This window comes from Gossypium hirsutum, chromosome D12 (assembly GCF_007990345.1).
Source record: "Gossypium hirsutum isolate 1008001.06 chromosome D12, Gossypium_hirsutum_v2.1, whole genome shotgun sequence".
NCBI lineage: Eukaryota > Viridiplantae > Streptophyta > Magnoliopsida > Malvales > Malvaceae > Gossypium > Gossypium hirsutum.
The window spans coordinates 5290007-5316912 of NC_053448.1; the positions used below are offsets into that span (position 1 = coordinate 5290007).

General features: G+C 36.0%; 4 protein-coding genes across 4 annotated transcripts; 2 read left to right on the forward strand and 2 right to left on the reverse strand.

The window, feature by feature from the left end:
* The first annotated feature begins 9455 nt into the window (after window positions 1–9455).
* Window positions 9456–10882, forward strand: LOC107945085 (coiled-coil domain-containing protein 124). The gene is made up of 3 exons (XM_016878933.2): window positions 9456–10215; window positions 10350–10469; window positions 10609–10882. The coding sequence occupies exons 1-3, from the start codon at window positions 9658–9660 to the stop codon at window positions 10618–10620; spliced, it is 690 nt and encodes a 229-aa protein (XP_016734422.2). The 5' UTR covers window positions 9456–9657; the 3' UTR covers window positions 10621–10882.
* A 5865-nt stretch (window positions 10883–16747) lies between these two features.
* On the forward strand, window positions 16748–19981 carry LOC107945086 (PTI1-like tyrosine-protein kinase 2). Its single transcript, XM_016878934.2, has 6 exons — window positions 16748–17657; window positions 17727–17836; window positions 17916–18810; window positions 19011–19244; window positions 19325–19474; window positions 19617–19981. Exons 1-6 carry the CDS (start codon window positions 17415–17417, stop codon window positions 19767–19769), a joined length of 1785 nt encoding a protein of 594 aa, XP_016734423.1. The 5' UTR covers window positions 16748–17414; the 3' UTR covers window positions 19770–19981.
* Window positions 19982–19986: 5 nt separating this feature from the next.
* LOC107945087 (GDSL esterase/lipase At5g55050) lies at window positions 19987–21884 on the reverse strand. The gene is made up of 5 exons (XM_016878935.2): window positions 21609–21884; window positions 21354–21493; window positions 21031–21264; window positions 20526–20775; window positions 19987–20435 (listed from the first exon to the last, which is right to left on the reverse strand). Exons 1-5 carry the CDS (start codon window positions 21841–21843, stop codon window positions 20215–20217), a joined length of 1080 nt encoding a protein of 359 aa, XP_016734424.2. The 5' UTR covers window positions 21844–21884; the 3' UTR covers window positions 19987–20214.
* A 1191-nt stretch (window positions 21885–23075) lies between these two features.
* On the reverse strand, window positions 23076–25672 carry LOC107945088 (L-ascorbate oxidase homolog). The gene is made up of 8 exons (XM_041108296.1): window positions 25369–25672; window positions 25182–25291; window positions 24824–25094; window positions 24633–24735; window positions 24192–24537; window positions 23737–24102; window positions 23564–23642; window positions 23076–23477 (listed from the first exon to the last, which is right to left on the reverse strand). The coding sequence occupies exons 1-8, from the start codon at window positions 25510–25512 to the stop codon at window positions 23265–23267; spliced, it is 1632 nt and encodes a 543-aa protein (XP_040964230.1). The 5' UTR covers window positions 25513–25672; the 3' UTR covers window positions 23076–23264.
* Between the last annotated feature and the right edge of the window lie 1234 nt (window positions 25673–26906).

Consider the following 26906-nt stretch of genomic DNA (forward strand, 5'->3'; position numbering starts at 1 on the left):
GTTCTCTAAGTACCTAGATATAATAATTTCTAACCGAATGGAGGCAAATTCTGAAATGAAAGAGTTGTTCGTAGGACAACAATTAGTGAACAAGGAAGACTGCATATTTTTCATTAAGTGGTATAACATGAATGTGTCAGTAGACTACAAAGTCATAAAGTCTACACCAACATTATATGTTGGGGAATGTTGGAGGTTTAGAGAAGGGTGCATTTGGCAGGTTCAAGTTGCATTTATGCAGAGGACTTAATTGTGGATGATTTGAAATTTTAGAGGGCCCCATACAAGTACTATTGCACGTATGATGCAAGACCATTGCAAATTGGATGTGAAAACAATATGCAACTGCATTATGCCACTGGTGAAAGACATGCCCACTATTCCTGTATTGGTCCTAGTTGTCAACATGTAAGTCTGGTTCTAGTACAGGGTGTCATACATAAAAGCATGGTGGGCTAAACAAATAACCATGGAGCAGTTGTACGGAGACTGAGATGTGTCATACAACTAAATTTAAGGGTGATTAACCGCAATATAGGAGTACGTGCCAAGTACTATGGTCGACTTGCAAGTACTATCAGTGATGTCAAAGCAACGTAAATTGCCATTACCGTCTCAGCCACTTCAAGGCAAGACGACTTCAATCAAGCAAGCACTTGGTGCGATTTGGGGGGGCAAGGCCAGACGCAAAAATAGTGCTCCTCACTAACGAGCCCCATTTTCTTGTTTATTTTTTTTATTTTGACTTTTAAAAGAAAATATAAAGAACTAGTTTCTGACGGGATGATATTTAATTTCGTTCTTATGGTGTTTTATTTTACAATACATTAAGTAAATTATTAAACTTAAACTATTGAACAATGTTTTGAATTTATAAATTGTATTAGTTACAAATGTTTTTATATACATTTTACAGGCCATTTTACCAAAAAAGCCCTTTTTTTAAAAAAAATTTACCGAAATGGGCCACTTTTTTAATTATTTACCGGAATGGGCCATTTTTGTGAAATCGCTGCCACGTAAGCGCGATGTCAGGGTACGTGACAGATCATCGCGTCCACGTTAGCAGGTCGCGCTGACGTGGACGCGATGATCTGCCACGTAGCGCGTTTTTGAGGACGCGATTTTGACGTTAATTTTACGTTTTGGTTTTCTGGGTTTTAGGGTTTAGTGTGTAGGCTTTTTAGGGTTTAGGGGTCCCGGGAAAAATTATTTCGAGTTGACGTTTCTGGTCAAATGGTATAAAATCGCTTCTACCAGGATGCTATTAGAGAAGAAATTGTGAAATCGTGCCCTCGTGGACGCGATTTCGCTACAGTTGGTCATGTAAGAAATAAATTTTTTTGACGTTTTCTGAGCAACTAGTATAAAATCACTGATACCAGGATGCTATATGAGAAGAAATTGTGAAATCGCGCCCTCGTGGACGCGATTTCGCTACAATTGGTCATGTAGGAAATAATTATTTTTTGACGTTTCTGAGCAAATAGTGTCAAATCGCGCCCTCGTGGACGCGATTTTTCTACAGTAGCAAGTTTGGGCTAAGGCTATAAATTAGGTAGAAAATGTTCTTAGAATGCATAAGTCATAGCAGAAACATTTTAGAGAGGCTAAGAAAGTTAGAGTTTCAAAATGAGTGAACGTATTAGTGCTGTTATTTACTACGATGGTGAGGTTTGTCACACCGAGAATGGTGTTGTTTTTTTGTCGGAGAATACGGTGCGACTGTCATTTAGCCAAAACAAAGATTTGACAGAACTTCGTAAAAGAATTAGGCGTAAAATCTTCAGAACGACGCCAATGAAAGTTCTGTCAATCACGTATCGATTTTGTTCTTCTATTGATCCGGTGACATATGACTCGTTCGACATAAAAGGTGCTCGTAGCTTGGAGGCAATGGTGCAGACTCATCTTGCTAGCGGAGCAACTTATATTGAGTTATATGTACAATTTACGTCACCAACTGATGTACTTCCGTCCAATGTTCGTGATGTATACACGACCCCTGGCTGACACTCGGTTAGCGGGTTACAAAATACGGAACAGTTCATGTTCGGTAGCGGTGTCGAATACACATCCCCACCAAGACACTCTGTCGGTGGATGGTACATGTACGTCGGTTGCTCGACGTTTGACGCTGGAAATACGAGCTAGAAAACTGCATCAAGTTCTAGTGGATGGCAATCTACATCCAATTGGGGACGTTATTAAATGCCCAGAAGAAGGGATGACGTACTACCTACGACATCAACCGGTGAGGGGACGTCGTACGCTGCAGATGATTGTAGGTTAGAAGATGAGTCCGATGTGGATCCACCTCGAGAGCCCGGGCCGGATGGTGCAAAGGTGGGATTATTTTCTGAACCGGAGCCTATTCCAACAGAAGGTGAAGATGGTGATAGGAGTTCAGATGATGAAGAAAATCCACGATTCAGAGCATACTCACCTCCAGCCCACATGCATAATGTCGATCTGTCAGCAGATGATGCTTTAGAGTTTCCAGATCTACCACACTAGTTGCGCTATCGTACAAGTTCGGGGGTAGATCTTGGTGAACTTGAAGTTGGTAATCAGTTTACCAATAAGGATAGTTTTATTGGTGTTTTGAAACAGCATAGCATCAAAAACGGCGTTAATTACCACGTCATTAAATCAAAATCTGATAAGTTTGAGGCAAAGTGTGCGGTGCAAGACGGCACATGTTCATGAAAAATCGTCGCCTCGTTAAGGAAGAGGACAGGGTTGTGGAAGATCAAAAAGTACAAAGATCCACATACATGTGCTGCAGGTACAGTATTGAATGTGTCTGAATAATATTTTTATTTTCCAATGTTGCATTATTTAATGTACTCCCTCCCTCTGTAGGTGTTTCAGAAGATCATCCGAAAATGGATTCAGCTATTTTGGCTAGCTTGATACTGCCCACAATAAAAGTAGATCCTAGGACTTCAGTGCCAGTGATAATTGCCAATATCCGTAGCCAAATGGGGTACACGACCTCTTACCGTAAGGCTTGGATAGCTAAGCAAAAGGCATTGGAGAAGATGCATAGTGGGTGAGACGCCTCATATAATGAAATATGGCAATGGTGTCAAGTGCTAGAGAGATACGTGTGATGGGTACAATTGCAGTGGCATAGGACGGCGGTGGGAGAATTCTTCCAATTGCATTTGCAATAACACTGGGGGAGTCGTCTGATGACTGAGATTTCTTTCTCTCTAGGTTAAGAAGGCATGTGTGCCCCCAACCTGATATCTGTGTTATTTCAGATCGGGGCACCGGTACACTAGCTGCATTTGATCGAGAGGAAAGCTTGTGACAGCGTACACACTATAGATATTGCCTGAGACACGTTGCTTCGAACTACTACAGGCAATTTCCATCTAAGACCGAACGACGACAAGTGATCAACATGGGTATTTACTATATAACTGTATTATTTCGTTTGTCATTTTGAATTAGTTTTATTGGTAGAAGTGGTATAAAATATTCGCTATGTTCTTATATTAGTAGGGTATGAAATGCATAAAGATCGTTTTCACGAGATGTTGGCAATCTTACGATCCCAAAACGGAGAAGGGGCGGACTACCTTTGCAACATACGTTTCGAACAGTGGGCACAAGCATACGACGGAGGCTACGATATGGCCATATGACGTCGAACCTGGCAGAATGCATAAATTCTATTCTTAAAGGAACACGCCATCTACCGATAACAGCGGTTGTGCGAGAGACATATTTCTATTTGGCGGCGCTATTTCCAAAGCGAGCGGCAACTTATGCAGGCCAGATGCAGGGTGGGCATGTATGGTGCAGTAAGGTAGTTCAAGAAATTAACAAGGCGAACGCGAGGGTAAACATCATGCACGCAGTGTGTCACGATCGAGACAATTTATGGTTTTGCGTGACGGAGTTTGACAGACCGCACCAAGGTGTTGTTGGCGGGCAATATCGTGTACACTTGCGGAACAGGACTTGTGACTGTAGGAAGTTCGATGCACTTCGTTATCCATGCGCTCATGCTATTGCAGCCTGTCAGAAACTCCGCCTGGATCCGCTGAGTTATGTGGACGAAGTGTACAAATTAGAAAACATGTACCACGTATGGAGAAACATTTTCCCACCGGTCCCAGATGAACGTAAGTGGCCGCCCGTATCTCTTGCTCCTTTTAAGCTGTTACCGGATAGAGAATTGCGTCGCAAGCCGAAAGGTCGACCTTGCTCCACTAGAATACGGAACAATATGGATATCCGAGAAAGAACCAATCAACAGAATTTGTGCGGTTGGTGTAGGAACCCAGGCCATACAAGTCGATCATGCCCTAATTGCAATAGTTGAATGTAATTTTAGATGCAATTACATTTTATTCAATTACTATTTGATAATTGTATTGATTTTTAGTAAAATTATCAAATTACTACAATTTCTTAAATGTTAGTACCAGTCAAAACATTTTACGAAATCCAACATAACTTGTAAAACTGTGTAAAATTATTGTGCCCAAAAACTTTTGTTAATGGTTAGGGTTTTTAATTAAATTAAATTAGGGTTAGGGTTTTTAATTAAATTAAATTAGGGTTAGGGTTTTTAATTAAATTAAATTAGGGTTAGGGTTTTTAATTAAATTAAATTAGGGTTAGGGTTTTTAATTAAAATGGGTTAGGGTTAGGGTTTAGGGTTCTTAATTAAATTAAATTAGGGTTAGGGTTTTTAATTAAAATGGGTTAGGGTTAGGGTTTTTAATTTAATTAGGTTAGGATTTAGGGTTTTTAATTAAAATGGGTTAGGGTTTAAGGTTTTTAATTAAAATGGGTTAGGGTTAGGGTTTTTAATTAAATTAAGTTTAGGTTAGGGTTTTTAATTAAAATGGGTTAGGGTTAGGGTTTTTAATTAATTTAAATTAGGTTAGGGTTTTTAATTAAATTAGGTTAGGGTTTTTAATTAATTTAAATTAGGTTAGGGTTTTTAATTAAAATGGGTTAGGGTTAGGGTTTTTAATTTAATTAGGTTAGGGTTTAGGGTTTTTAATTAAATTAGGTTAGGGTTTTTAATTAAATTAAATTAGGTTAGGGTTTTTAATTAAAATGGGTTAGGGGTTTTAATTAATTTAAATTAGGTTAGGGTTTTTAATTAAATTAGGTTAGGGTTTTTAATTAAATTAAATTAGGGTTGGGTTTTTAAACAAATTATATCAAAATAACTTGGAAAAATTTCCATGTGTATTACATCGTCATAAACTTGTATTTCATTACATCAAATGATAAATTTTAATACGGTAATCAATGTCTATGACTGGGGGATTCGGTTCCACATGGCGGCCGTCGACGGTTACGCGCTAGATTTCTCCTTCCTCTAGCTTCCGGCGGCGGTTGTTCTTCCTCCGGTGGTAATTGTTGTTCTTCTGATTCGACATCTGGTTGTCGGACTTGGGACGATGATCCACCTTCAAAGAGTAGTGTATGTGGAGGTGTTTGCATCATGAACGGCAACGGTGTTTGCATCATGAACGGCGACGGAGTTTGAAAGCCATGCGTTGCTGGCGATTGGTAAAAAGGAGAGCTCCCCGACGGCCTCCCTTGCGACCCCTCCTGCGTCGCTGGCCTAGTTATCGGTGGTCCGCTCGGCATTACAGGAAATGGAGCTGATCCGGGCATTTGGCTCCAACCTGCCATAGGATTCGGAAAAGGATACATGTATGGGTTAGGGTACATATAAAGGCTAGGAAACATACCTGGAATCATAGGGAAAGGCGAATGCGTGGGTATCATCTGTTGAATTGCTGCGTCAGGTGACTGCGTCGGTGCTCTCGTTGGGGACGGTGATTGCATGGCTGCTGATGATGAACCGGGTGAATGTCTGGGCCTCGTTGAGGAGCTGCCCTCGTAGTCTTGTCCCCTTGGATTTAGAGGCCCGCGCCTTTCCTTTCCGACACGTATTTGCCGCAGCCTCTCCTCTGGCGTAAGTAAATACGGCTTTCCATGGATCCTAAACCATGGCATGTATTCTGGAACGCACGCTAACTCGGGAACGATGATTTGTTCCCGAGTTGGTAGATATTCATGCCGATTTTCCCACATTTCTGTGTACTCTTACCAGTATCTAGTCCAATCCGTACCTAATAGCCGAAGGTCAATTTTGTGGTGCTCGTCAAACACCTCAGGGTCCTCAGGGATCGGTTGTCTACATCCAAACTGTCGTAGGACTCTGTCTGTCTGGTGGGGCTCCACGGTTGCATAGTTGATCAACACCACTTTCACGTGCCAAGCGTTCGGATTTTGTAAAAACTCTTCCGGGATTACTGCCCGGACTGTTGGATCCTCGTATGGTGTCCATTGAAACTACATGAACATGATAGAAATATTACTTATATACATAATACTAAATACTAAATACTAAACATCAATCCACTAGCGAATGTATGGAAATATCTATTTGCAATAATACTTACTTCTGCTTCTGACCGTTGCTCCAATAGAAGCCGTATATCTTCAAGTTCAGACGGTAATCCACGATAACTTGCCGGATGGTTCCACCTAATTAAATAAATTTTTAGCATACTTTTATTCTTACAAAATTTACATAACAATTTCAAAATGTAATATAAAATTTACCTCGTTACGAGTGGGAATGTATATGGGTGGTTCACTCGAGGACGTAGAAATGGAAAGCGAAACCGTGCCCATGATTGCAGTAGTGACAGGCAACCTCCGATTTTTGCTCTCCTCGGTTTGGTCGCCCCGCACATCTCCCGATATAATGTTGCCAAGACGGCAGACCCTCAACTTAATTCACCGGCTGCTCTAAAATCAACGAGTTTTAGCAGCCACCTTAGATGTACACGGCTCCGTGACGTGTCGGCCATCAGATAGCCTCCAATTATTTGAAGAATGTATGCTCGAGCATATCGGATTCTTTCAATTTAGGTTGAATCTGCATTCAGATCGAGAAAGGTGGCACGTAACCAGCCCATCTCCACCTTACCTCCATCCATTTTATCCGGAACAGCGCCCAAAAGCTCGTAGCACACCGCCTCCCAATTGCTAGATTGGGCAGACCCGGTGACTGGGTGCCCGTCCACCGGTAATCCCAAATGCAGATGGACATCTTCTAGAGTGATAGTGCACTCTCCACATGGAAGATGAAATGTGTGCGTCTCGGGTCTCCACCTCTCGATTAACGCACTTATCAGTTTCGGCTTCAACTTGTATCCCCGGCCTACCGTCGCCACGTGCCAAAATCCCACTTCCCGCAGGTAGTTCTCTACTAACGGTGATGGAGGACCATGCATATTCCGAATATTGCATTCCAATACCCGATCTTTAGACTTTTATAACAAAAAATAAATTATTAATTATCTAAAAATATATAAATAAAAATGTCTTAAATAAAATTTAAAATTTAAAATTAATACTTACCATTTTCATTTGCTCCACCGATATGTGATTCCTATCAAGACAAATTAATGATCCGGCCATTGTTGAAAATATTAAAAATTTTAAAATTATTTTAAAAAAATAAAAATATTTAAAATTTTCTTTAAAAATGAAATTGAATGGAAAAAGAAATTTAATATGGATTTGAGAGATTTTTTGAAGGAAATTGAGAGAATTTTGAAAAGAATTTGAGAGAATTTTGGAAGGAAATTGAGAGAATTTTGGTTTGTGAAAAAATAAAGGGTAGGGGGGTTTTATAGGCTCCCTTAAACCTGTCTCTCTCTGCCGCAGTTTCAGGAACTCTTTCACTAAGGCTGCATATGGTTTTTCAAGTTTCCAATCAGATTCCTCCTTAACACTGTTTCTTCTCATACGCTGGAGTTGATGTTTTAAAAGGACTATTCGTGTTAAATTATCGATTATCAAAATAGTATATATTATAATCATTTTATTATTTTATTAACAATATTTTTATTTAATGTACAAGGATATGCATAAGTTTCCATTTGGTTCCTCTCACTTACTGTCTCGTTTCATAAAACATAAATCGATCTCAAATTATTACTTTAAATATAGTCAACTATCATTTATAATTCACGTTCCTTTTATTATTTCAACCCCTATTAATTGATTTGGACTTGAGGATGGATATGCAGGTCATACCAAAATATGCAAAATACGTTCGTACTTTCAAGGTATTTGAGCTTCTGATATGTTCTAGACTCTTAAGGTATTACAAAATTAGTTAATTAATTCACTTTTTAATTTAGTCCTTGTACTATTTATATCATAACTTAATAAAATTTATTACTAGCTAATTTCATTTATCTATCCAGTATTCAACTTGTATCTTTCTCATTTTGACATTCTAGATGGCTCGACTTAACCAATTTGATATTAACATTGACTTTTCCGACATTGATGAAAATCAGATAATTACAAAAAAAAGTTTTAAAAATAGTAAAAATGTATCTTGAAATAAAGTATAATTTTGCTAATCACATCTAAAATATTAAAAATTTAATATAAAATTTTTAGAAAACTACATTTTATAAAATTTATGTATTTTAAAATATTAAAAATTTGATATAATTTTTTATTTAATTAAAAATACAATCAATTTTTATAAAACTATATTTTAGAAATTTGAATATATCAAATTTTTAATATTTTAGAATACATGAATTTTTAGTTCTTTTTTAGTGTTACTAACAACATGTTTATGGGACTTGGACCCCTATTTAATATCTAGAGTAAGCTTTCTTCATCTATTAAAATGTAGATGCTCTTTTTGTTCTATGCTAGAATTCTTTAGAATAATCGACCACTCGGCAATTGTGATGGACTTTAGGAGAACGATGACATATATGGACATTTGTGGCATTTGATTTGAAATTGTGATCATAAAGATTCAAAAAAATATTTATATTTTAATATTTTAAGGTAACATATGAGTATATTAATATTTGGATATCCACTCCATTTAAAAAAAATATTTGTAAATTAAGATATTAGTCTAAAAGAAATAATTTGTCTTGATGTAATAAAAATATTATTGGTTATAAATAAATAGATAGAGAGTAACAAACAAAGAAAATGGGAGAGGAAAAGAAAACGTATTTTATTGATTAATAGAAATATATACAAAGCTTCTTTAAAATTCTCTATTTATAGGCATAATAAGTATAAATGAAGTAGAAATATATTTCTAATGACTACTAGAATTTAAAGTATATCGAAATTTATTTTGATCTTGATGGACATCCTCTTAATAAGATATTCACAACATTATTTAAATTATCATTTGAATTGAAAAATATTATTTTTTATTATTTAAATAATTTGAAAAAATAATTTATATAAATTTATCACTTAAAAGAAAGACCTAATTTCATTTACAAAATTTTAAAAATATTTTTTTATTTTTAAAAATTAGTAATTTTTTTTGTTATTTCTATACTTTTAAATTTATTATTTTTGTAATTTTAAAAAAAAATTGTGATTTTTTAGTTTTTCAGCCTAAAAAATAATAGTAAAATTCAGAAGTTGGTTCCGAACTGCAACCGCTTGGCACTCATCAGAGGTTCTTCTATTTAAGACCCAAAATCAAACCGCGGTGATCAGCAATCCTCTCCAATATTTTCACTTCTTTTTTTTTTTTTTTTGCAATTAATTTCTCAAAAAGAAACTGAAAACCTAAGTGACTCCGAAATTTACTACAAGATGCCGAAGAAGATGGGTGTAAACAGCAAAGCCGAGGCGGCGCGTGCGCGCAAGAGCGCCACCGAATCCGATCGGAAAGAGCGTGAATCCCGGGAGAAAGAAGAGAATTACTGGCGCGAAGCCGAGGGTCCCAAATCCAAGGCGGCCAAGAAACGCGAGGAAGACGCAGAGAAACGAGCTGAAGCCGCTGCTCGCCGTGCGGAGGCGCGTCGTCAAGCGGAGATGGAGGAGAAAGAGATAGATAAAGCGATGAAGAAACCAGATAAGAAGGCGAACCGTGTGGCAATTCCCGTCCCTAAGGTGACGGAAGCGCAACTGCAGAAAAGGGAGGAGGAGGAGCAAGCGGAGATGGCGAAGAAAGCGGAGGAGGTCAAGAAGAAGCAGAGTCGGACGGCGGCGGAAGAAGAGTATGAGAGGATGGTATTAGTGACGAATACGAATAGGGATGATTCGCTGATTGAAGCAAGGAGTGTGGAGGAGGCGATTGCGCAGATGGCAGTGGCCGATAACCTCCCCGCCGATCGCCATCCTGAGAGGCGGCTTAAGGCTTCCTTTAAGGTTCAGTACACGCCGCATTGTTGCTTTTCTGGATTTTCAACTACTCTCCCAATTAGATTATTGTTTATAGGATACTATGTTTTGGTGTCTTAATCTGACTGCATAGCAATAAATTCATTGATGAGTGAATGTAGGCATTTGAAGAAGTTGAACTTCCTAGGCTTAAGGAAGAGAAGCCGGGTCTTACTCACACCCAATACAAGGATTTGATATGGAAACTATGGAAGAAATCTCCAGACAATCCTCTAAACCAGGCAAGTTTATAGCCAATTGTCTTAGCCCTCTGATAACTGGAAATGATCTGATGGGTTGGTTTGGTTAGGTTTAGTTCACTACCAATGAACATTGCTAATGGTCCTAGTGGTTAAAATCATTTTTATTTTTCACATGCAGATGTCCGAGTGATCGATACAAAATTTTCCTCAGGTGTGTGGGGGGTTATCTGATAAACTTTATGTGCAGTGTCTGCTAAGTGCTGAAAACTAAATAAAAAATTATTTGTAGAATAATACTGGCTATCTATTATTACTGTTCAAGATCCTATATATGTGTTTAGTTAGTTTAACTTGGTTTGTTGCCCACTTTCATAAAAGATTGACTGATGTACGCACAGAGGAATAGTGCAAATTACTGATTAATTTTCTATTATAATGAAGTTTTTACATTATATGCATGTGATTAAAAATCACCTTAGGCTTGCTTCTGAACCTTGCTTCTGAACTAGCCTAAGTTATCTATGTAACAGGTCAATTTTGACCTGGGTCTAAAGACCCAAAACAAATAAAAATAAAGTCCATGTACAACAGGCCTAAACGGCCCAAATCTAAAACCCTAAATGGCCCAATAGGGCCCAAAAATTAAACAGCATCATGGAACCCTAGGGTTCCCTCCCTCTCTCGCGCCGCAGCTGCCCCATGTGTGCCCTCGGCACGCACCACGCCCGATGACGATGCCTCCACCAAAATTTGCACCAAAACGGCAAGTTGACCTTGCCACAGACCTGCAAACAGGGAAAACAAACACAGGAACAGCAACGCAAGTAACAGAGAAATAAACAGTAGTAAAAAATGTAAAACAGTGGCTATAAAGCCACAACAATCAGTTTTGTAATGGTGACACATAGAATCGAATACTTAGAGAGAACTCAAAATCAATAGAAAAATTCCGAAAGGTTTACATCTACTGCTATTTCTTTAAATTTTTGTTTCATTTTTTGTCTACTGCCATTTTATTTTTATCATATTTACACATATGAAAGTAAAAAGAAAAAAAACTGACCTAGATTCTGGTCTTCGCCACCGAGGACGACCGAGGGAGCCACCTTTGATGATAGGTGGCCGAAAACCGAAAGGTTTCTTGAGATTTGGGGCCTTTTTGTTAATATTTTATAGATTTTTTGGGGTAGATTCGGGTTTAAGGGCTTTAAAGGACTCAGACCGAAAATTTTAGCCTTTTTCGGCCGCATGCGGCAGCGCCGTCGCTGGCGGCTGGAGGCCAACGCGGTGGCCGGTGACCGGAGCTGTAGCCGGACCAAGGCCGGATTGAGGGGCTGGGGGAGAGAATTTTTTTGAGTCTTTCTTCTTCTTCTTTTTTTTTGTGAAGGGTTAAAAATGAATTTTTTTTGAAATTTTGGGGCTTTTATAGGGTAACAAAATGGTATCGTTTTGATGTTGCCCCCAGATGCCTAAAACGACACCATTTTGCCCCATCCGACCCGTGCGGTGACCCGACCCAGGGGAAGGATCCGACTGTTTTTGAGATTAGGGTTATTTACCCTTTTAGTCCTTCCGCCTTTTAGTGATTTTTCAATTAAATGTTTTGGTTGTTTTCAATTGTACCCCACAATTTGTTGCGCTTTCAATTTGGCCCTTATCTGAACGACGTCTTTTTGGGGGAAAGAAAAAATTATCCTTTTAGTCCCTCCAAGCTACGCGCGTGTTCAGATTGGTCATTCTCTTTTTTTTTTATTTGGATTTTGCCCCCAATCTTTGTCTTAGTTTCAAAATTAGTCTCTTTTTTTGTTATTTTGTTATTTTATTAATTAATTCGGTTATATTTTATTTGTTTATTCCTCACTATTACGTTATTATATTGTGCTATTATTTTTGTATTAATATTGTTATTATTGTTATTATTGTTATTTTATTCATTTATCTAAGTTTAAATATCTTTTTAATCTTGTATTATTATTATTATTATTATTTACTTATTTATACCATTTAATTTTAGATTTAATCACATATATACATATATATCTTTTATTTATATACATATTTACTTATATTTTTTTACGTACTTTATAATTTATTTATACATACATACATTTTTATAATATATATATATGCATATACACGTACATATTTTGTAACCTATATATATATATGCATGCTTATATTATATATATATATCTTATAACTTATATACATATGTATATATATCTACATGCATATGTCACTTTCATATATATATTCTTTATATTTTATAATATACCCCTTTTTTACACATGTTTTTTTATATTTTATAATTCATATATACATACTTATTTTTCGTATATTTTACAATTTATATATATACATATATATGTCTACATATATATATCCATATATTTTTATAGTTTTGTTCATTTCTTTAATTTATTTATTTACGTTTTCATTATTATTTAAAAAAAGAATGTTTTAATTTTATTTGCTCATATACTTATTATTTTGTATAATTGATTTGTCCTTTTATTTATTTATTTATTTTGGTTGTTGTTGTTGCTCATATTATTTATGTGTACACCATCGTATTCATTTTTATTTTGTTACAAATATTGACACTGTGTTTCATTTCTACTATTTCGTGTTAGATTAATTTATTTCAAGGCATAAATTACGATTTTTGAATAAGCAAAATATTGTGTTTAGATTCGAGAAGGTCGTACTCTAACTTACTAGGTTTCGATTTTCACTATAAGTCTAAATACACGAATCCTTTCAAACTCAAGTTTTAAACGATCTCGGGAATTAAGAGGAAATCGTATCCTAACTTACTGGGCATGATCCTTTTTTTTTGAGAGATGGCTAAATATCTTTTAAATAAGTAAATTTTTGGCATTCATTCGCGCATCGAGAATTCAAGACATTGTGTCCTAACTTACTGGATATAATTTTCTTTCTCAATTAACGTGAAATATGCCATTTTCTCGAAAATTTTCAACATTTCAATAAAGGATCGCATTTTAAATCTTCTTTAAAGTTTTCAATCTTCGACGCTAAGACATTAATTAATCAACTAGGTACCAATTTTGGGCGTTACGAGGGTGCTAATCCTTCCTCGTACGTAACCGACTCCAGAACTCGTTTTTCTGAATTTCGTGGACCAAAATCGTTGTTTTAATAAAATCAAATTATTTATTAAAAACAACCACTTTTCAAGGTGACCCGATCACACCTTATCAAAAAAGATTGGTGGCGACTCCCGTATCCATTCTTATTTTTAAAATCCAAGTCGACCCCGTTTTCACAAAAAAATAGTGTCAACAATCTAACTCTAGGATTGGAATCTGGATTAAATAAGAAATTTTGATGCTTCAAATCTGTGAAATGTTATTTATCTTGCTGTGCAACAATTAGATTTTGATGCATCTATTCAGATCTTGTAAGTGTATTCTTGTGGTTAAATGCTGAACATTGTGGAGCTTTTTGGCACGAGCTTATTGAAAATGCTTTACTGAAAATACCATTTGATTTCTATCGATCAAAGACCATAATGCCTTAGATCCAGTAGGGCCAAGTTACTAGTCGTTGGGCAACAGGCATTAGCTCATAGTGTGCTTTAATTGCTTTCTTTTAATGACCATACCAGGCAAAGTCTGTTAGTTGATTGGCAGTTTCTTACCTATGTGATTAAGTTCCCGTTTTGCCTTTCAAGGATGAGCTAACCAAGAAGACTCGTTACGTTTTAAGTACTATTGATACTTGGACATGGGTGTGAGACTCGAATACAGTATGTTTACATGAAGAGTTGGATTTTCAGTGGTCTTAGACGAATTCACCTCAAAATTATGTTTGATCTGCATATGATACAACAAACTCTTGTTTTTCTGACTTAGAAATCTGTACCTATTTAGGATATCTTTGAAAAACATGTTTCGTGAGTTTGACATGGATTAAGATCCTGTAATGTTATATCGATTTGCTTCTTTAAAATGCAGATATATGATTGTTGGTGGCTACTTATGTTGCTATGTTCCTTCTCTGCAATTTTGGAAATAGTGTAAAAGAAGTCTGTTGAATAAATTCGAGTTTGTCCAAGGATCTCAAGAACAATTAAGGGAAAACAAAAAGAATAAAGAAATCTAGTAATGAATAAAGAAAAAGCTTTACACCCAAAAAATGATTGATTTTATTGCATTTGTTTTGGGTTGAAATTTGCTTTTGAAACTAGAGTTGCCTTTTGTTTGATTTTTTTTTTATTATCTTTCTAGTTACATGGAGTTACCTAAACTTAGCTATTCGGTACTTAAACGTAGTACTTAAATTTAGAAATAATTAATCAATATTTTTTTTACCTAACTATCACAGTTAAAATATAATGATGTGAGTCATTAGTATAACAACATTTGACAGTCTCATATTTTGACATGTAATTTTTTTATTTATAAATTTTAAATTTTTTACCACTTGTCAAAATTTTATGTTATCATATGTTATTATGCTATTAATTTTTAGTGTCACATCAATGTATTTTAACGGTAATAGTTAGGTATCTAAAAAATATATTAAATTGGTTTCTAAATTTAGGTACCAGTAAAATTGAAAAAAGATATGTTTAAATATCAAGTAGGGGGATAAATAGTCAGATTTAGTACCTCCATATATACCAATCTTAAAATAAACCCACACAAGAGGTTCTCGAGTTGCAATTAGTCGAAGTTATAAGTCTAATAAATGTTAGATGGGATTAGTAAATTTACAATTTGATTATTCAATAATTTATAATTTAATCACTCAATTATTAGTAAATTTATAACTTGATCACTCCCATGTTTCATTAAATAAAATGTGATATTAAGTCATTTTATATCCTCTCAACCAAATAGAAATCTTAGATTTTTTTTCTTTAATTTTTTTTGCTTTAATCCAACTAATTAAATAAAAAGTATATTGTGAAAAGAAGGGTTGATGAACTTTATTAATGAAATAATAAGTGTTTAATTACAAGATAATCTAGTAGTACATCTCTTTAATTGTTTTTTTTTTTTGGTTGAATAGAAGCAGGAACAAAGGATGTACTTTTGGCTATCTAACCAATGACAATTATCTAATAATAGCAGCCTCAAAATCTCATGAGGAGGATTATCGTAAGTTTTTAAACACTAGCCGACCCTTAGAAATTGCAGCTAGCCATCAGCTACTGTGTTCCCTCTCTCTGTACATGTTGCACTTTAACTATCCAGTCCCTTTTGAGCATTTCCTTGGCAGCGCGCAAAAATCCACTTCCCCGATTCTCTGCCTCGCATCCTAGGAGCATCTGGACAGCAGTTGCACTATCAATTTCCAACACCACTCGTCGATCGCCCATTTGCCAAGCCTGCACCAAGCCATCGTAGACATCCCAAGCTTTTGTTTCCATCACCGAACATATCTCGATACTCCTGGAATAACCCCGCAACTATTGTCCATGAGAATCTCGAATAACCCCGCCACTAGCTGCTATCCCATCCCCAGTTCGGAGGGCTCCATTCGAGTTCACCTTGTACCATCCATCTGCTGGCCTTTCCTCCACCCTACGGTCTCCCCTCCTGGTGATAGAATTCAAGCTATTAGTCCCACATCTCATCACTTCTTCCTTCAATCTGTAACTCCGGCTCAGAACCCCCTCATGGTCTTTGTAGTCTAAGTCAAACAGCATCCCATTTCTCTGTTTCCAAAGGTGCCAACAGACCGCTCCAAAGATCACCTCCTAGTCCTGTGAAGCCTCATCTGACATTTTTTAAGATTATTTTTTATATAAAAATAAATTTAAAAAATATAATACTCCAACTACAATAAAAACATTACAATAAATATTTTTTAATAAATTAACAATAAATTATAGTAAAATTAACAATAAAATAAAATTTATATAATATAATAATAGAATGATAGCAAAATAACAATAAAACAACAACAAAATAAAAGATTTGGTCGGGCCAAAAATTTTTACATGAGGCTTGGTCCATCTAAAAAATGGGTTTTCTTTTATCTAAATTCATTTTTCGAGCCTATAAATTTACTCAGATCTCTCTTACTTTTTGAATAAAACTTCGAGTTTGAACGAATAATTCTATTCATGATCAAATTTAAGTTAAAAATGATTAAATTATAAATTTAGAGTGATGAAGTTACAAATTTGCTCGTTCCCACATCTAACTTTAGTTAAAGTAACTTTTGTAAATAACTTACTAATAATTTAGTCCTTTTTAAGTACTCCCTCCTTCAAATGGTGTTTTGAGTGAGATTAGCTATATAGCTTGCTTTTTATTTGATCATTTGTGTTTTTTATTTCTGGGTTTATGGTTTTCGATGACGATGAGTCTAGAAACTCCACACATCCAGGGGTGGTTCAACTCAAGAGATAAACTATTTAGCTCCTCCTCCTCTTTGTTCAAATTCCGTAGAGAGAACCCTCAAATGGGCTTTCAGATGTCAAGCTCTTTCATGGAACAATGCAATAGATGTTTGAGCTATGAGCCATTAGAAAGCAGGGAAACTGTGAAAAGTGCTGCCTGTGATAAAAAAAAAAGCACGAACGGTCTTTGCATTTAGACAAGTGAAAGGATATACATATTTTATTTACAATTTTTAATGATTTTTAAGAATTTGTTTACTTTAGTCCCCTGAAGTACACATTAAGCCTTTGGATTTAGGGATATTGAAGTTGTAAAATATTAATTGGAGGGTTTTTCTTTTTTGAGTTGAATTGAGGCTAGTTAGGAGCTTAAGCGTGGGCACTTGATATCTTGTTGTAACCACTTCACCAAACTGAAGTAATTACTTTGCCAATTGGGAGAATGTGTACACATACCACTGCCCACTAATTGATTTAAAGCTCTGTCCTCGTCCTCCCCAATCAAACGTCAAATTCCAAAACCCTAAAATCTGAAAAAAATAAAAATAAAGGACCTCGTTATGAAATGGAATGGTGGCTGAAGCTTGTTAGATATAATCTGAATCATGGGTGGAAATGCAAAGATCAATTGCAGAATTATGTCTTATCTGAGTGGCAAGACAGTGAAGAACAAAACCGTAATAGTTGGTCTAAAATCTGATAACTGCAGCCGAGAAATGCTGCTCCAGTTACTCTGCGTGCTTGTCAAGCCGGGTGACAATGTTTTAGCCGTACATGTCCAACAAATGAATGATGCTTTCGATCCCAACACTTTCCACATCCATGAAGATCTCTGTAAATCCAAACAGGTAAAAGTATGATTTAAGATAATCACATTACGGAACTGGACTTCTTATTTATCTATTTTCCGGATGCAGGTTGATTTTCTTGTTAAAATCTGTACTGGAAACTCCTATATCTCAGTGCTATCTCATCAAGTTCGAGAACATTATGCTACAATCCTTGCAATTGGATGCAACATTTCAGGGTAATGAGAAGACTGTTTAATGTTTAATGAATCTCCATGTGTTTCTATCTGATATTTCCATGGTTTTTGTTTTCTGTAGGCCAAAGAATTTGGCTGTAAGCACTTGTCTTAAAAGTTTGCCACCCACATGCACCCTTTTGGTGATGGACGGTGCTGGGAGAATTGTAATCCGACAGCAGGGAACTTCCCAGCAAGGTTCTGCAGGTGTACCTTTTCAACCTTGTTTATCATCTTCCCAGGCAAACTCTGTGGTTGATCAATCGACAAGCTCCCGTCAGTTACAAAAGTCGTTGACGGTACCATTGTCTTCAGCATCACCGCCAACATGTCGAATTGATAGCGAAGGACATTACATTCTCAAGAAGAAAGTTCCTGAAGATCAGTTTAAAAAGTCATTCACTATGCCATCTTCTTCTGCATCATCGTCATCCACATGGCAAACCAGTGGTGGAGGCCAGCAGAATCTGAAGAAAAATGTGAATGTGACGAGGAGGTTTTATAGGATGGCATCCCAAGAAGCAGTGCGGTCCTGCAGACGGTTTAGACTGGAAGAGCTCAGTGTTGCCACGGATAATTTCAGCCCCACCATGGTGATTGGGAAGGGAGGAAATGCTATGGTGTATCAAGCTAATCTCGAGGACGGTCATGCTGCAGCTGTGAAAGTCCTCAAAACCACACGTTGGTCTGCAAAGGATCTTCTTCGAGAAGTAGAGACATTATCCAGCATAAATCATGAGAACATAGTTGAGATAATTGGGTACTGTGATAGCAAAGAATTGCATGCAATTGTTTATAATCTTCTAAATGGAAGCTTGAAACAATGTTTAAAACAACTCAAGTGGGCTGAGAGGATGACTATTGCAATTGGTGTAGCCAAGGCCCTGGACTACCTTCACCATTCTTGTGATCCTCCCATCATTCATAGAAATGTGAATCCATCTAACATTCTTCTCTCTGATAATTGGCAACCGCAAGTAAGTATACACTGATGTTCAAATGTCTTTGATGCTTAATAGACAGTTTCTCTTTCAATTCGGCTTCTACTCTTAATACCGCCAACATTAGAACCTTAAATTTGAAGTGTATGCTGAGATATATGCATCTACTTCAAGATGCATTTTATAAAGCGAAATAACTTTCCCTACTCGCAACTTATGCTGGATATCTTTTGTAGCTCTCAGGTTTTGGAGCAGCTGTAGTGCATAATCAATCTTATCAAGTCTCAGCAAACACAAAGCCAATTGACATTGTTAGGACATTTGGATACTTGGCACCAGAGTACATGGTGTGTGGAAAGATTGATGAAAAGATAGATGTTTATTCCTATGGGGTTGTGCTACTGGAACTTATTACAGGGAAAGACGCAATTCAAAGCAACCAGAGAAACCATGAAAGCTTGGTGCTTTGGGTAATATATTGACATGTTATACCATAAATCAAGTTTTTATGTCTAAAAGCTTTAAGTTTTACGGTCTAACTATCTTTCAGGCAAGATCTTTACTACGGTTTGGCCTATGTGAGCATCTAGTTGATCCTTTCTTGAACCAAAATTACAAGAAGGAAGAGATGGAAGTAATGATGTTTATAGCACGCCTCTGCCTCGTGCATTCATCTTCCCAAAGGCCAACAATGAAGATGGTGAAATTTCTTTTTTTTTTTAGATAAATTTTGCTTTTCAATCACTTCGGTCATCATCTATCATCTTTGAATTCTACCATAATCAATTAATATAGAGCTGTACCGATCAATGAGGATCATGTTATTTGCTTTGTTTGGACAGATACGAAGGTTATTTGAGGACTCAGAGTACTGGCTAGAGATGCAAAGGGAGAAAGATCAACTCCTAAATGGACTTGGTTCCATAGGTGAAACAGATATGTTGAGACGATATGAGTTATCAAGTGTTGGAACCATGGCATTGGACAATACCTAGATAAGTCATAAAAATTTCCTATCTTTTTCCTAACTAAACTGGATCTGCTCATGCAAAATAGATGACCATACAACCAAATTTGATCTCTTTTAACCTATCCGGCCTGTAAATATAGATCAATTATAGGCTAGAATGAGCTAATTTTCTACAGCTTTCTCGCCCATGTCTATGACTTCATTTATGCAGCAATATAAAACCTATTCTATTTTGCATCTATTCTGGCTTCCAGCTTTGTGCTGTAACATCTTTTATTCATTAGAATCTGTTTCTTATATCCATAAATTCCAGTTAGAAATCCTGGTTATAAGATTACATTGGCAACCTGCCTATTTTCTAGATACTAGATTCTTGTTTTGGCAAAATGCAAGTAAACCGATCTCTTACTGTTCTGCTACAAGCAGATAAATTTTTATATGGTTCATTAAGTTTTAAGGCACTCTATGTGTTAAGCATCTGGCAGCTGGGAAAAATTGATAGGGGATACGAATCTTGGTTCACCACCGTAGAGTGTAAAAGCTGCCAACTTTGAAGCAGTTTGTGTCGGGTGGAACGAATCCCAGAACAAATATTCATTGCGATTTGAGCAAAGATCAGATATGGGAGTACAAGAGCCTTGTGCATTCAATGTGCCGCTTCCACAACATGCGGTTTTCACATATTTAAAATCTGGGAAAACAAATGAAAGTTGAAATGAAGATCATTAGATCATGTTTACACCGTCTATTAATATTATCATTCTGACTGCGAAAAGCTTACTGAATGCTAGAGCGTTATCGATGACATTCAGTGTCATATCAACTGTATTTCCAAGAGAATACTTTATGTCCTTGTATTCTAAACGGAGGTTGCCCAAAAGGAGCTTCATTGTTGAAAAGAAAGCCCTTGCTTGGTTGTTCAACTCCTCCAAACATTCACCGTTAGCTTGATAAATCCTTTGAGATGGGCAACACCCAAGTGCTGGAACACTTACTATGCCAAACTTCCTTGCCCCAAGACTGATTAGGTTCTGCATGGACAAATATTATTTCTTGTTAAGCATGACATAGTTGTTCCTTTTAAGCTATGTTACTTGGACTTCAGGTACGTTTCCTGCATATACTCAAATTTTCGAAGCTTTTCACATATCATACTCATATATGTGTTAGACGTGGTTAAGTTTGGGGAAATGAAGAATCCAGGTAAGATACATTTTTGTGATTATACCTTAGGATCTCTTAAGTGATGGTGATGATAATTCAAACAAGAAAGAATGAACTCTCACCCTCAAATGTTTCTCATATACGAGTCCTAATTTGGGTATGAAGTATTCCTTTGGTATCGGGTTGCTTGAATAGTAATTATTCATAATGTCATTGCTACCAATGCTGATGAAGAACAGAGACTTGGAGAGAAACTTCTCGGTTTCTAATGGACCTTTGAAAGCCAAGAGATCATTGTGAACTGTAGAGAATTGGAGCAACTGTTCCCCCATTGTGACAACATTCTTTTGCAGTGGCTATGGAATCAATATAGGAAATGTTAATTGACAATAAATATTGAGCAACCAATGTTAGTTCATGCTTTGCAGAAATTAAGAGGACTTACTGTTGTTTGTCCGGTCGAGCCAAGAAGGCCAGAACCTGCGGATGAGAAGTTTATACCTCTGAACTTACGTATCTTAATCGAAAATTTTACGTTTTGAGAAAAAAATGGTGGTGGGCTTTTCTTGAAACCAAATAGTTTAGCTGACAATGAAACCATCAGACAAGACAAAGCGGGGTTAATGTGATGATGAATGATCACATGTTAAAGCATATCTATATCAGGGAAGGCCTGAGGAGTAGTAAATAGTATACTAACCAAGATAATCAGCAGTATTGAAGCCATTGCTGAATCTGCCAGTTGGTATGGCAAAAGGGAAATCGACCCCATGGTGTGGGAAGTTAGCTTTTATGGTACTTTGAGGCAAATAATTGTTGGTTCCAACATCAGATGTGGAGTCTCCTAGTACGAAGATGGCTGGCACCTCTGCATTTACTGATTGAACAACACCTATGGCCAATGAGAATACTACAAACACAAACCTTTTTTCCATGGGAAATCGAGGACCGTTTTCTTTATATTTTGGTAATATAACCTTCATTTCACCACCTTATACGCAAACTAGTCATAGGAAATACCGTCAAGGTAGTCAAAATTACGACATTATATATTTATATTATTATATATTTATATTATTGTATTGTGGGTAAAAGTACCATAAAACCCTTTACACTATATCTTAGATTGCATTTTAGTCCCTAGGCAAATTAGTCCCTCTCTGCTAGATGAGTGAGCAAATAGTATTTCCGTTAAAATTGCACGTTAAATATTTGTTTTGGTGATTACATAGCCTTCAAACTTTATACATTTATTCAATTTAATATCTACTTTTTAATTAGAAGTAAATTAGAAAATTTTTAAACTAAGGCTAAAGGGTCAAAAAGGAATTAATAACAAACTAAAATAAAATAAAATCAATTGAGCCCTTTTAAAATTTAAAAATTATTAAAAAGATCATAAAAATTATAAACAAAATTTTGCTCACTCATTTAAATCATAGGGAGTCTAATCAGCAGCAAAGCCAGGATGTTAATCTTTGGGGGCCAAGCTAAAGTTTTTTTGTTCTTTTCTTGCTAAGCACCAATATGAAGAAGAAAGATGATAAAAATCTGGTCATCTTTTCTTTTCTTTTCTTTATATATATATATATTACTTATAAAATATTATTATTTTAAGTAAAATATTAAATAAATATTAAATTATTATTTAACAAAAAATATCATTCAAAAGTCATTATGAGTGATTTAACTTCTTCAAGAAGATTTTCTCCTTGTTTTTATTAAGAATAAATTTTTTAATATTTTTTAAATACTATAAAAATATTGGAGGGAACTACTTATATTGTTAGGAGAGTCATAGCATATTTACAAAAAAATTATATTGAAAAAATATTAAACTTTGGGGGGCCATAGCCCCCTGGCCTCTACTTGGTTTCGTCTTTAGGTCTAATTTATCTATTTTTTCGGTAAAAGAACTAAAATGCAATGCAGGACGAGTTTTTCTTGTACTTATTCCTTGTATTGTGCCATTGGGTGGAATGTAAGATTCCATGGCCGGATTGACCTTTTCTTCAACCCTTCTTTCTCATCATTGAGCTATTTGGCTTTTCTTAAGATAAAAATAAGCATAAATTTCATTTGTTTACAAATATCTCTATATTTTGATGCAGAGTTGTTTATGCTAACATTTGATGTTTCACAATAGTGTCTGCAAATACACTGCTTATTTATCACAGAAATTGAGCCTTGTATTATTTCCTCAGCAAAAGGAATGTTTTAATTTAATACAATTATTTTCATTTCTTTAGTTACAAAACCAAATACAGATTCTGGTGAAACAAAAAAAGAAAAGAATTGAGGCATTTTATAATTGAATAATGGTTGATTATCAACAATTTCGGCTACTGGAAATGTTTCAAAGAGGCCTTGTGCTTCTTCCTTGGGCTCTGCCACAAAGCAAAGCATTCTTTGGAATGAGATATTCATCCCTGAGTGAGTTCACAGCTGTATAAACTCTCAAGTAAAATTGCTGCCCAAGATATTGCCTTGCCCAAAACTCACTTCTCACATTCCACATTCCAACATTATCAAGAGCCATGTAAATAGCAGTCCATGATTTAGGATATACCTGCAAACAAACACCCATTCTTTTAGTTTCCTGAAATATGATGGAAATGGTTGAGTAAAAACGTAATAATCTATCAAGTTTCTAACCTGTGTGGTGGATCGTGAAACCGCATCTCTTAAATTGTATTCTTCACGACTGTTTGGAGTCCACACTCCTCCATTCATGCTGCCATTGACAAGTAACGTTAAGTTGAGTGAAAAAAAAACATGGGATTTGCATAAGAGAAACATAGGATTTTGACTAGTATTCAAGTTCTTACCCAACAACCCAAAAGGCATATCCATCAATATGCCATGTCTGGACAATGTTTTCATGGTTCTCAAACACAATTTCCACAAAAGCTCGATAATCAGCACCCATAACCGATGTGTCAAGGTACATGTTTTGACCGGTTGGGTTATCTGGGATGCTTCCAACTCGAAAAACACCTCCAATCTTGAAGTAATCGGCTAGCTTCAGAGGGGTATCAGTTGGAACAAAAGACACACTGTTAACAGCGTATCTTTGCTTCCCCTTGACTTGAGCAGCTGAGCTCACTAGCTTGATTGTTCTAGTAATGTTAATGAGACCATAGTGGTATGAACCCTGCGGATTCGGCCTTGGTCCACTTGCGGTCAGGTTGGTCCTGAAATGCACCAAAATGGAAAAGTATAAGATTAAGATCATCAAAAAAAAAGGGGGGGGGGTCAAATATGTATGAAATGAAGTTTTTACCTGATGGATCGAGCCTGGTTAAGAGACCAATCGATTTGGTCGGTTGGTCCAGCAGGAATAGGGCCAGACACTGCCTTGTTGGAGTTACTGTAATGAAGGGTGGCAGTGGTGGAAAGGATGTTGTCAGTGAAACGAGTTGAGGCCACGATGTAGAAATCCTGGGCAGCTTGATCCATAGTAACAAGCACAGAATAGGACTGACCCACGTGGACATCAAGTGATTCATAGATGGTCTGAACAGTGTGGGTTCCCTCTACTTCCACCAGCTTCATTTTGTGACCCTGAATGCGGAAATTCAACGAATTTTGAAGCCCAACATTTGATATCCGAAACCTGTAAGTTTTGCCTGTCAAGAATATAAACACCAATTGTTGTTCATCATCTTTGCAATGCAAAAAAGCAAATCGAAACTTTTCAAATGTGCAGGGAAAAGTGCACCACCTTGTTCAACTGTGAAAGAAGCACCATTAAGCCCATGACCATTTATTAGAATACCATCAGGGAAGGGAAGCTTATGACCACCATCTAGCATTGCTTTCAATTGCTGCAATAAAATTACTTTGATTAAGAACAAGATATATGAAAACAATGAAAGTTGTTTTCATGAGATGGTAAGTTTATGTTGTAATTACCCTGTGGTCATTTTTGAACCAGTCGCCAATAAGAAGGGTGAAATCGCCAGCAGGGTCAGGGAAAGGGACTGGGATTCTGGGCCTACTGAGGACCCTGATGCCTCCAAAGCCGCCAGCCGCTTTGTGGAAAGCAAGAGAAGGGAAATAGAAAAAGCTACCGATTTGATCTTTCACTTGTAAAATGTAAGTGAAATTCTTGCCTGGTGGAATGGGGCATGTAGTTCCATACACTCCATCCTCGTACGAGTTTCTCCTTTGTTGCAACCCATTCCTGTTTCATATAATTAAAACCCAATCTCAGATACAAACAAAGAATGTTTCCAACATATGAATGATGTTCATTTGGTAAATTGCATACCATGATAGAAGAAAAGGTTCATCCAGGTTGTTCTGGACGTTAATAATGAGATTGTCATTGGTAACTGAATAGATATCAGGCCCCGGAAATTGTCCATTAATGAGAATTCCCTGAAAAAACGTCCCTTTCAGCATATTGAAACAAGGAAACAAATGGATGAATAACTTCTAGCTGCAGAATAACATACCTGCTGGCGAACCCCAAGTGGGAAAATATCACCGTAAGTAACATTCCAGTCAATGAACCTGTAAGGACTCTCAGCCTTAACAACAACAGCAAGAGCCAACAGGACAACATATCCTTGCCAAAAGCTCCATCCTTTACGCACCATTATGTGATGTCTCTGATTGTGAATAAGATTTAATTGCACAACAAGAAGGTTACAAGTTCCAAGTTGGCGAACAGCAAATAATGAATAAAAGAATTAACCCAAAGAAACACAGAAGAAGCAATGAATGGAATGGGATGGGATGGTTTGTTGTTGTGTTGGAGAATTTATTCATTCATGTTTTTATAGTGGTGCAAAGTGTCCAGTAGAGAGGAGTGAGGTGTCCAATAGGGAATGGACACGTAGGATACTTGTGTATGGAAACGAAAGCAGGAAATCACGAGGAAAGAGTGTAGCATCAGGGGCTTGAATTGATAGATATGATTGAGCTGTGGGACGCGATTTGTGCAATAGACATACACGCCATTTCCACCTTAGGGAAGATCCGACGGCTGGTAACGCAATCTAAGTTGGATGGATGATGACTGTAACGCGGAGAAAGTAATGAAATATGGGTTTTTTGACAGAATGATGACAGTGAGCTTCATATTTGTGGTTTAGTTGACTAAATGAGTAGTCAAAATATTCATACATACCTTCCCAATAATATTCAATTTTTTATATGTAAAGTCGAGTATTTCACTCAATATTACCAAAATGAATTTGCTGTATTTGATTAAAATAATGAGTTGAAGATTAGAATAGGAAAATATATGATTGGAATGTGGAACATGGTTTCATCGTTTTGTCATTTAAAAATGATTAGTGGAGACATTTGCTTAAACAAATCTAAATCTCAGGCTTTGTATCCATCTTCACACGCTTTTAGTAATCATTGCATTCAAATTATCACTTCTGTTTCAAGCAATTTATTCATAAAATTTTTATATTTTATATTAAAAATTTTATCCATTTTTACCGAGCAAGTAAGTTGTGTACCTCATATTGACATATTATTTTATCACGTCAACAAATATTTCAAAAATAAAAAATCTCTAAAAATAAATAAATTTATTATAATTATTTAAAAAACCACATCTAAGGTAAACCGAGACAAATGATGTGATTTTTCAAATAATTATAATAAATTATTTAAAAATAATTAAGAATTATAAAAAAATGGTAAAAAAATATTAAAATTTAATTATTTTTTAAAAATTGCAATAAATATTCAAATTGCAAACTAATTATCATCAAGTTAAATTTTATTTAAATATTTAATAATTATTATGATAAATTACTATAAATATAAATAAAATAACAAATAACAAATAACTAGAAAAATAATTAGGGATGGCAAAAAAACCCCAAATCTGACGAGTTTCGACTCGACCCAATTCGTTAAGGCCATATTTTATTTTATTTTTTTAGAAAACCAAGTTTGGGGTGGATCAGGTAGGATGTAATTAGAAAAGTAGTTGTGTCGGGTTGGGTTTGAGGTAAATCCACTCTGCCTC

Coding starts and splice junctions, on each gene's coding strand:
- LOC107945085 (XM_016878933.2), top strand. CDS start 9,658: ATGCCGAAGAAGATGGGTGTAAACAGCAAAGCCGAGGCGGCGCGTGCG. Junction 10,216..10,349: donor GGCTTAAGGCTTCCTTTAAG/GTTCAGTACACG, acceptor GAGTGAATGTAG/GCATTTGAAGAAGTTGAACT.
- LOC107945086 (XM_016878934.2), top strand. CDS start 17,415: ATGGGTGGAAATGCAAAGATCAATTGCAGAATTATGTCTTATCTGAGT. Junction 17,837..17,915: donor ATTGGATGCAACATTTCAGG/GTAATGAGAAGA, acceptor TGTTTTCTGTAG/GCCAAAGAATTTGGCTGTAA. Junction 18,811..19,010: donor CTGATAATTGGCAACCGCAA/GTAAGTATACAC, acceptor TATCTTTTGTAG/CTCTCAGGTTTTGGAGCAGC.
- LOC107945087 (XM_016878935.2), bottom strand. CDS start 21,843: ATGGAAAAAAGGTTTGTGTTTGTAGTATTCTCATTGGCCATAGGTGTT. Junction 21,494..21,608: donor CAATACTGCTGATTATCTTG/GTTAGTATACTA, acceptor TTTCATTGTCAG/CTAAACTATTTGGTTTCAAG. Junction 20,776..21,030: donor TATATGAGAAACATTTGAGG/GTGAGAGTTCAT, acceptor TTGTCCATGCAG/AACCTAATCAGTCTTGGGGC.
- LOC107945088 (XM_041108296.1), bottom strand. CDS start 25,512: ATGGTGCGTAAAGGATGGAGCTTTTGGCAAGGATATGTTGTCCTGTTG. Junction 24,103..24,191: donor AACCAGGCTCGATCCATCAG/GTAAAAACTTCA, acceptor GGTGCATTTCAG/GACCAACCTGACCGCAAGTG. Junction 23,478..23,563: donor TTTCACGATCCACCACACAG/GTTAGAAACTTG, acceptor GTTTGTTTGCAG/GTATATCCTAAATCATGGAC.